Source organism: Poecilia latipinna, unplaced genomic scaffold, assembly GCF_001443285.1.
Source record: "Poecilia latipinna isolate Pla-1442-1.1 unplaced genomic scaffold, P_latipinna-1.0 Scaffold234, whole genome shotgun sequence".
In the NCBI taxonomy this organism is placed as follows: Eukaryota; Metazoa; Chordata; class Actinopteri; order Cyprinodontiformes; family Poeciliidae; genus Poecilia; species Poecilia latipinna.
The window spans coordinates 345,462-356,408 of record NW_015112850.1 but is presented as its reverse complement, the minus strand read 5'-3'; the positions used below and the strand labels follow the sequence as shown (position 1 = coordinate 356,408).

Sequence of the window (10,947 nt, the reverse complement as noted above, 5' to 3'; positions counted from 1 at the left end):
ATCAAACAAAAATGTAGGTTTTTTTTTTTTTTTTTTTTTTTTTTTACAAAAAGTTTTGAGGTTTTTGATTACTAAAACTTAGAAATATCTTCTTTTGAAAAATATTGTTTTGAGCCCAAAAATTGTATATTTTAGAAGTTGAAAATTTGCTCGACAAAATTCAGGTGTCTATTAGAAAAAATATTTTCTTCGATAAGAAGAATTTCAGTTTGAGAAGTCAAAAATTTGCTTGTTAAAAAATATTTCTTTGACAAATAAATGTTCAGCTTTATAAGAACAAAATCTTCTCGACAAAACTCAGAAATGTTTGAAGAAAGAAAAGTGTAAAATAGCAAAAATCTGCTAAAAAAAACAGACAAATTTATTAGAAAAAAAATTATATTTTGTTCAAAAAGTTTTTAAGTTTGAAAAATCAAAAAAAAGTTTGCTAAAAAACTGAAACCTTTTAAAAATAATTTTTGACAAATAAAAATTTTAGTTTCAAAAGTCTAAAAATGTTCTCAAAAACACTTACGCTTTTTAAAAAAACACAGTATTTGACAAAATACATTTCTAAGTTTGAGAAGTCAAAAATGTGTCTGACTAAACTCAGAATTAAAAAAAAAATATTGTTTTTGACAAAAAATTGTGAGAAATTAAAAAAATTCTAAAACTTTTCTAAGTTTTATCAAGCAAATGTTTTAACTTTATTGCTGGAAAAAATTCTTACACAATAAACATTTATCTTTTGTTTCCTTGTTTTATTAATTTATTTTTATTAATATTGGTGGGATTATATGATATTTTGTGGGAACTTGAATAAGGGTTTGATAAAATGTTATCAAAAAGAGACCAACAATTACATATTCTATTGGATAAATGTATTAACTTGATATTTCTGATCCCAGATGTATCCTAATAATTTCCCGATTGATGCATCGTTGGTAATGATATGCAGAGACCACGCCTGCCGGCGTCGCCCCGGGTGCGTTAAACCAGTGGTGCGTACCCACAAAATTTAAAAGTGGAAGACAACATTGAAAGTTTGTAAAACTGCAAAATGGGGCCGGGGAAAAAGCAACATCCAGATGGCACAGTCTTAGTGGATAGACCAAATAACGGATCTGAGCTAAATAACAGATTTTAAGAAATTTGATGGAAAAATAATTTCAATATGAATTGAATTGTGGGCGGGAGGCGGGTATAGTTGCCTGTAAAAGCAGACAGTACTATATTAGCTTCGACCTGGGTGGAGAAAAAAAAATGTGTAAAAACCCAATAAAACAATTTCTCCAAACATGTTCTGACGCTTTCAGTTTTTCCAAGCGAAGCTCCACCTTTTCGAGCGGCTCGGTGACCTCAGCAGTGGGCTGGATTGGAAAGGGTGGGATTTCCAGGCTCTCGCAGAGCTCCGCGTATTGCTGCCTGTTAACGTCTTGGACCTATGCGGCTTCAACCACCGAGCAGAGACGGACCGCTTGTGCCATTCACAGCCACAGAAAGGGCTCCCCCGCACCCCGCATATACACGCACCCCGCTGCACGCTGGACGCTTTCTTCTTTTTCTACATGCGCCTCCGACCGGAATAAATAATTGAGGAATGTGGAGAATACAGAATGCCCAACAGCGCTGGAAAGAGATTTAAACCCACCAAATACATCCCGGTGTCCACTGCTGCCACGCTCCTGGTGGGATCGACCACTTTATTTTTCGTCTTCACGTAAGTTTGCACCGCTCCTTTTTTTTTCTTTTACTCGATCTGTGCATGTCTAGATTTTTTTTCAACCCCCCCCCCCTCCCACCCCAAAAACTGTGTGCGTCCCTGGGACCATTGTGGCTGCAAGTTCGAGGGGCTGGATCGAGCCGCTGAGGTGGGAGAGAAGTGGCGATAGGGGAGAACATCTTTACCGGCTGACCGTCGGTCAGCAGCAGATCTGCAACGACAAGCAGCTTTATTGCCTTTATATCAGTGCATCTCTAGAGAGATTATGGAGCTAGGATGCTTTCCAGGGAAACTTCCCATGACACATGCGAAAAGCTCTTTTCCTGTAACTTCGTATTATTCCAGTCATTTGGTTCAGTTACAGCGTCCTCCTAGGAGTTGAGGTTTTTGGTCAAAGTTGGGGTGCAGGGGCGATCCTGACCCAAATGCGGCCTTGGGTAAGATGGCCCGCCCCTCGTTCTCTTTGAGTTAAAAAAAATAAAAAAATTCACAAACGACCAATGAAGTGGGAGTTCCGATTGGAAAAAGTTGGAACGTTAACATGGCTACTATTCATGTAAAAGATAAGGAAAGTTTTGGCTGTGTTAGCAGGGGTTAGCTAGCGGCCACTTGCAAATAACTAACGTCCACAAATACTTGAGATGCCCTCAATTATTTTGCTTATAACTTCCTGTTTCCGTAGGTCAAACACCAAATATACCTTAATATACATTAATACACACAGTGGAAACTGTCTTAGCATTACCGCAGAAGCTAAAATGGACAGTCTTGCTTATTTTTGCTTTTGGGGTTACAGCCATTTAGTGTTAAGGAAAATGACAGACGCTCCTGGATTGGCTGCTTTTGCAAAAGCCAGCCAGTAGCATGTCAAGTAGCATAGCGCTGAGTTGTTTTAGCTTCCCAAACAAAAATTATGGTCCACGGAAAAGTCCGCAAACATGTTTTACACAAATAATTTAGAGTTTTGTTCCACAGAAGAAAAAAAAAGAAAAGAAAAATGCAAATACTGAACTGTGAATCCACCGTTAGCTACTTGTTAGCACTTCTAACGTGTATCGTTAAACCAGTGGCACAAATAGTGCTGTAACGTGTTTTTCAATTCAAATGTGTTCGATGGATTTGTGTCTCAATAACAACATATGGATTACATATTAACTTCAGCAGTCATAGAGACCTCTGATCCTGTACCAGGACTGTTGTAGCTATGATTCGCTCCATTGGCCACATCTGGAGCGATATGTTTTATATTGAGATGATAATATAAGCCTGAACTGCTGCAGTATTCAATATATCCAGTTTATATTAGGGGCATTATCGCCACCGTCTCTTCTAGCGTGTTTACAAGAGTGTTAGCAACAGTGAAGGGAATTCAATTCAAATTCAGTTAAATTCAGAATACTTTATTGATGTCAAAGGGAAATTAAATGGTGTAACTCTTATTAATTCAAATTCTTCAAAGAGTTATTGTAGATAGAAAGATAGAAGATAGATTTGTTGTAGATAGAAGAAAGGTGCAATTAGAATCAATTTTTAGAGGTGTGTTTCAAATAATCAGTTCTCAGATTACTCTTTTTCTGAGTTTGACAAGTTCATATTTTGGGATTTTTGTATTTTTTTTCTATATTTATTTTTAAAATATAGACGTCGTCAATCTCAAACTGTGTTTTGAATACTCAATGTTAGTGCAGTGGTTCTTAACCTTTTTTGAGGTACCGAACCCACCAGTTTCATGCGCATTCACTGAACCCTTCTGTAGTGATAAATAAAATATGATCCCCCGCGCCCCCAAATTCAAGACATAGGGGTGACTCAACTAGAGTCTAGTTGGGTCACCCCATGATCACTAAGTCTTCTTAAAAGGTAGAGTCTCTGAGAACAGTTCTTCAAAATATAGTCAGTGTTTTCAGCACAGTTGAGCTGACTGTCCAGGAACGACCCAAGGTATTTAAAATCTGCCACAGTTTCAACAGGTTGGCCATCGAGAGAAACTGGAACCACTTTAAGATCTTGTTTAGGTCATTTAATTAGCTCTACATTCTTAAGAGAATGAAAAATTCATAATAAATAATAAAGACTTTGCGGTATTCTGATTTAGTAATGTAATTATATTAGTTGTGTTACCACCCCCACGCCACTAGAGGCAGTACCAACCCCGAAAAGATGCGACTAAGGAGCAGATTTAGAAGTACACCGAAAGGTACAGAATTTGGTAAAAATGGTGAGTTTTGCTGAAGTAATTAAAGACACAAGTTCAAATCCATGCTGAGAGTGGAGCTCATTCAATCAGTGCTCCTCCGCAGCTCTGATTGGCTAAGCAATGTAACGTGATCCTCTGCAGCAAGTGATGGCGAAGCGGGGCGTCATCACGACTTTACACAGTGTGTCTTTACCTCCGCGGCAGAGGCTTCGCTGAACCCCTGAGACCGACTCATCGAACCCCTGGGGTTCGATCGAACCCAGGTTAAGAACCACTGGTTTAGTGTAAATATTCCAGTTCAAAATTTTTTATTTTATTTTATTGTTTTTAGAATTTGATCTTGAGATCATTACTTATTACTTTAATAAGCTAAATGCTTATTAAAGTAAGCATCTAGCTTAGCACCATAGCTAGCCAGGTGTCATCAACTCCCACCAATATATATTTTCATGCACTGTGCAGAACACATGGGGAGAACCGAGTCAAATTTCTATGGACTGGAGATGCAAATAAGTTGTAGAAAACTTGATTGAACAAAAAAAAAAAACAAGTTAATTAAGTTCCACCCCTTAACGGAAGAACAGCCTGGTCTACCACCCAGATTATAAACCATAACTGGGGTCAAACTACATTTGAAACTCCTTTTACATTGTGAATGTGGATCACACAGTTGCTGGGCCTTTGCACACTCCTCCACCTGAGTAATGTGGAGTTCAGCAATGTGGCGGGATGCTAAGCGAGTGAAGCCATCGGTCTGAATTATCTCACTCCTATATATTTCTGCATGCAGAGAAAACCCGACAGTTTATCAATGAAATCCACGTCCTGCTCTACTCTACGTCTGCTGCGTAGCCTAAAGGGATTCTGGAAATGTCTCAGCTTCTATCTGTTACATCTGTATTCAGGAGAAGTGAAACTGCTGTTTGGGATTCCTGGCACCAGGGAAGCTGAAATGCAACATGTTCGGGATTCGTCCCACCAAGACGATCACCGAAACAGTAAAACCCAGAAAAAGCCTCTGCTGCTCCTGAGTGCTTCTGTGCTCTCTCTCACTCAGTTCAGCGGACGAGGCTGAAGGAAGCATATGTTGTTTTCATGCTTTGGTTCCAGGTGGGACTGTCTTTAAAAAAAAACATGCGCTCCTTGGTGTGACTTTGCATAAACAAATGGTTTGTTGTACAAGTCTTTATAAAAAATGAATGGATCCTTCGTTTAATCGCCCATAGGAGCCACACTAGCTAGCAAGCATTTGCTCCTCGTAGGATCATTATTCTTTGTCTGGTTGGGTTTGGCGTTTTAAATATGCATCCTGGAGCAGATGGTTCCAGGTTCAGGATTAAGACCACCACTAGTTTGCTCTTTCATCTCCTGATAAAAAAAAAAAAAGACCCCGTGCTTCTAGCAGCAGACAAACAGGACGGTTCCATTATGTCACACGGCGCCCATTACAGTGAACCCAGTGAGGCCTCGTCTCCTGCAGGAGCAGAAAGCTCCGCAATTGCAGTGCGAGCTTGAGAGCGGCATGCCTTTATCTAAAATCTCTGAACCAAAATAGCACGAGTCCAGGGTAAAACCGGGAGCGTGGCACGTCACATGACCAAATTTCAGACGCACTAGTCCGTCGTGTACACATGGACGAATACATGGACGAATACATGGAGGACACTGAGACATGCAAACATACACTTTTTGTTTAAGAACGACACCTTGCCTAAGTATTTGTATCCCGAGGACTTTTTCCACCGCAAACATTGACATAATTACTTGGACTGGATGTGATTGTCCTTCACAAAGCAGTGCATAATTGTGAGGAGGAACTTCTGTCTCAGCCTTCGGCAGACTTCATTAGGGATTTTTCTGGGATTATTTTCCTTCCATGTTTCTTCCCATCAGCTCTAACCAGCATCCTCACAGCATGATGCTGCCGTTGTTCTGTAAACACAAACATACATTCATGTAGTGTTTTTTTTTTCTTTTCCAATGTTTCCCCCAGAAAACCTGCTAAGCCCGGTGGTTGGGCACAGTCATTCATCCAGCATCCCGTTGTGTTTCATTTGTTAAAGAAAAAAAAAAATGAACACATGTAATCTTCTTCAGTACTGTTCCAAAAATAACAAATAAAATACATACAGGCCTGTAGTTGTTACATGGAAAGGCACTGCATAGTAGATTGAATCCCAGTGTTGCCAGCTGGCTAATTGGTGTCAAATGGTAAACAGAGAATGAGAGCTAGTCCTTGCACATTAGCACAGCTTGATCACAGCAAAGACTATGATTTCAACCTCATCGCCACCTTATGCAGACATTCACAGTCTCTGTGTCTAAATTCGCTCCAAATGACCATTCTTGTAGTAAATAAGCTTTTTTTTCCCCCCTCAAAACCTTTTAGCGATTCCTCACAAAGGCTTAATCGCTGCCTTTAAACCATATGTCACATGGATAAATTATCCAGGAAACCGACCTGCCAGCTTGGCCTGTGCTGCCAAGCCTCACGCTACACATTTTAAAGTCCGCAAGGCGGTGTGTGGAAACAATCAGTAGATCATCTGGACAGGGCTAGTGTTCAGCGCTTTTTCTTTTTTTTTTCTTTTTTTTTTTGTGCTTTCTGTGCTGTGCAGAGGTGAGTTATGAGGGAGGTTGTTGGCGGTGGCAGCAGCCCGGAGCCGACGTAGAGCCACCGGCCTGAGAGGAGCAGAGCCGAGCTGCACGCGAGAACAGGCCCCGTCTGTCAGGAATCTAATCTTCACCTTCCGCAGCTGTTTCCTCCTTTTCACTGCAGAGCCAGCGAACCAGACGTCATTCACATCCATCTCGGCCTGTTGTTTCGCGTTTTGTCCTCCAATCTCGGGGGCTGTTGTAGAGATTTTTGAAAGGTATTTCCTGGCATGTTGGTTAAGTGAGAACAGAACAGTGCTGAGATGTGGAGCTGCCGTCAAAGCGTCATTTTCATTCATCAAATGAGGCCCCCGTTCTCTTTCTCAATTCAAAGTGTCTCCTCTGGCTACAGAGTGCAGATTGTTTTGGAGGGGGACAATAGTTGAAAATGTAATGCCTTTTGTTTTTGTTGTTTATTGATCCTAATCTCTGTTGTTGCGTTTGTCTGCAGTTAAATGAATTGTTGCGTTAGCTAATCCTGTTTTAAGCCCAGCATGGTGGGAGCCAGAACGTCTCAGCCTGCTTTAAATACTGCTCACATGATGGGGACGCTGATTTGAGTTTATTTTGTTTATTTAAATGTGCGACCGTGTCACTGTGCGCTGCTGAGACTGAAGTTGTGACAAGAGTGAAGCATTTCCCATAGCAAGGCAATTAACAGTCGACTCTAAAAGGAGGATTTATCATGTGGGGATGCCAGTGAAACTCAGCCTCCGGATGTAATGCCAATGCCCAGGAATAATTGGAGCCACTGCCCAGTCTTCTCTGTAAAATCAACCAAACTCTTTGATATAGAACATGTCATGATGAGTGCTTCTATTAGCTTTGCTATTTTATTACGTAGTCAAGATCAAATTTGCTTTGTAGTAATGCACATTTCTCTGATGACTTCGCAAGTGGTCAGAGTTAATTTTGACGTGTCTATTTGTATTTCTCATATTTATTCTGTATTAGTGTGGTTACACAAATTCCTCCTTCAAAAGGTAGGCAACATTTGAGGCACACAGGAAACCATGGGATGGATTTCCAGTGGATTTACCAACCATCAGTGGTAATCCGATGGTAACAATCCCAGTCCCACCGGTTGCAGTGCCACTGTACATACACGCCACTCAAATATTTACGCCGGTATAGGCAGAACACAGCATCTGCTCATTTTACAAAGGTATGTATGGAAGGCAAGCAGAAATACAACCAGATTCATTACGTCAAGTTTTTAAGGCAATCGTTGTCGTTCCTTCAACTTCATGGCCTGGGCCTCACCTGGGTCAAACATGCGGTTTGAACTACTTGCAAATGCTGCAGAATCTATGCCAAAATCTATCAAAAGTCGCTCGACTACCATACAAATGACTAGTGCCTGCCAGTCAGCTCTGGTCTTGTGCCTCTTCTGAATTCATCGACCCCATTACAAAGAAGTATTAGACAGAAAATAAACCTACCGCTGGATCTTATCTGCAAGAGGCACAAAACGTTACCATGAGAGTTCTAGGTCATGATTCAACTTCCCCCTGTCCCAACGTATCAGGTGTATAAGGTATTCCCCAAAACATTGTTGGAGCCACACGCACACATTAGGGTTTCAGTCTCTTGGTTGTGGAAGATTTGTGACAATCCTGGTCTCATTATTTATCCGAGATACAATTTTGGACAATGCGTAAATGAGCATACAAGTGCACCAGAGCCAAAAGGTCCCTTTTGGATCATTCATAATACCCATGCAGTGCAGTTCACAGATTTGCTGAGATAGCTCATGTAGCTTATTAACTGTAGATAAGAGCGGCAGCAGGTTGTAGCAGAGGGGGCTAGCTTTGACAGATTAGATAAGGATGTAATATCCTCTGCAGGTCCTCGTTCATCAGCAGCCTGGAGTGAGGGGCCCCGGAGGTTGACAGCAGCGCTGCAGCACTGTGTCACCGGTGGGACCGGGCTGCGATAACAGAAGAAATAGGTCTTCATTCACAAAAGGAAGACAGTGTAACCGTAGTCTGAAGGCTTGTTGTTTAACATTGCACTCCTAATGGCAGCTAATGGTAGATCTTCAGTCTGTGCAGCAGTTTATTGTTAATTTTCACTCTAATTGTGGGTTGTGTGGCTCACCACAAGGCACATTTCCGCCCTGTAATTTTAGTGAAGTTGACCGATGTCTCTGCTTCTGCAGCTTTACTTCCAGCTGCAGCAGCTACATAGTGATATACACCGCCTTGCAAAAGTATTCACACCCCCTACAACTTTGTGTTTTTGTCCCATTGCAATCACAAACTTCAGAGTACTTTGAAGACTGGTGGTGTGAGGGGATTTCTATGTGGCCACAGCGCCCTAACCCTGCACATCTAGAGAGTGAAATATCTGGTCACTTTACTGCAGTGGTTATCTGATTATCAAGACTCATTGTCCTTCACGATTAAATGTCTCTACTCTCTAACAGTTGATTCCAATGATTGCGTTACCTCCTCGGTATGCGAAATAGATCATTGATCTGCGAAATAGTAGCAAGCTTGGATAGATTGGATGGAGTGTGTGTGAGCGTCACTTCTTAAGTCTTCCCACACATCCTCAGACGATCAGGCTGCATGTTTAAGGTCATCATCCAGCTGGAAGATGACCTTCTGACCCAGCCTCAAGTCTTTTGCAACCTCTTGACAGATTTTAATTCAGGACTGTCCTGTACTATTATCTTTTCATCTGACAAGCTCTCCTCTTTCTGGCAGCATCCCCACAGCATGATTCTTTAACTACCATGTTTCAGAGGGACTCGGTGTGTCCAGGGTGATGTTAGTCAGAAAAATAGTTTTTAATCTGACTAGTGAATCTTCTTTCATCCCCACATTGCTTGTGGCAAACTACAAACACAAATTCAGATCATTGCCACCACAATTGTCTTACTGCTTCACAATTATGTTTTTTTGTGTGTGTGTTGGTCTCCCACACATGGTAAAATATCATTTTCATACCCTGAAGCTTGATGTCATAACAGACAAAAAGTTCAAGGATGACTTTGCATAGCACTGCTATGAAAATATCATATTTCTCTTTTAAATGATCACCGGTGAATCAAGTCATTGACTTTTGGATTCGTTTACTCACACAAGTAGTAACAGATGATATTAAGGAAGGTAGAAATTCCTCTAAACTTCTGTTTGATTATATCCTGCACGTTCACTTCAACATGCTCTACTTTTAGTCCTCAGTACCTTGTTTCACAGCTGCAAGAGGATTTTATATTAGCCACTAACCAGCTCTCAACATGTTTTTTTTCTTTTATTAAGTAGATTTAATAGAGCCACGTACTATCCTCACTCACTCATCAGGCCTATAGCAGTCAGCCGGTGAATGATCTGGGTAAAAGTTATGGTAAAGAAGTCATAGCAATGGTTTACTGAGTTTTACATGTCACTGTAACTCAGGGATGACCTGTCAGAGCAATCCTAGATTATTATGCAATAACGGTAAGTGATTAATAAGATAAATGTGACATAATGGAATATAAATCTTCAGAAATCACTTGACATTGAGACAGACTGGCTCATGTGGCTCTACACTGATACCCTGCAGCTCAGAGAACAGACTTTAAAATGCTGATGTTAGTTTATAAATCACTGAACAGCTTAGCACAAAAAATACATTAAAGATCTACTGTTGCTGTATCAACCTTTCCGGGGTCTTTGATTGCTTATTGTGTTCCGTCTTCATCTTGTAAAGCACTCTGAATTGCCCTGTTTCGTAAACGGGCTGCACAAATAAACTTGACTTGACATGCTGGCAGAGCATTCATGCAGTGAAAACAGTGTGCGACCATCAGGGTTATTGAGTCAAACAGATCCCGGAGAATAGAAGGGCAGCTCTTTTAATCTCATTCCTTCTCAGTCTGCCTGTCACCAGTCGACAACCAGGTTAAGATAATGCTGATTGATCCTCGTCCACGGCGCTCTGGCTCTGCGTCCCGGAGCCAGGCCTCTGACAGCGCTCTGTGCTGAACACACATGTTGCATAATTCTTTAGACGTTCTGGGCACATTTAGTGGCTTGTAACACCGATTTGTTTCAATTACGATTACATGCGATCAGCAGCAAGCGAGGCCGGGTTGGTGACTGATGTTTTTTTTTTTTTTTTTGCTCTGCGTGATGAGCGTTTTCAAAATGTGAACAGGGTGAGATCATTGTTTGGTGATTATCACGATTTGTTCAAAAATGAATCAAATCAAGAACATCCTAATCTGAAGCAGCGGGTGATTAAGAATGTAATTTATGTGCTTAATGGCCTGAGCTTGATATTTTTCCAGCACATTTAATAGAGAATTGAGCTTTTTTTTTTTTTTTTTTTTTTTTTTTTTTTTTTTTTTTTTTTTTACGTGGTGTATTTTGTTTTTAAGAAATATACAACCTCTGGGGAA

The 10,947-nt window shown here is 40.8% G+C and overlaps 1 protein-coding gene across 2 annotated transcripts in view; it reads left to right on the top strand.

Moving 5' to 3' along the window:
• Positions 1-1,344: 1,344 nt before the first annotated feature.
• Positions 1,345-10,947, top strand: part of zdhhc8b (zDHHC palmitoyltransferase 8b) — an 84,129-nt gene continuing 74,526 nt past the window's right edge. For both annotated transcript variants that reach the window (XR_001424961.1, XM_015032216.1), the window contains exon 1: positions 1,345-1,699. Coding sequence is in view for 1 of the 2 variants with exons in the window: in XM_015032216.1 (XP_014887702.1) it covers positions 1,596-1,699 (104 nt within the window). In the remaining variant the exon portion in view is untranslated. The remainder of the gene's footprint in view (positions 1,700-10,947) is intronic.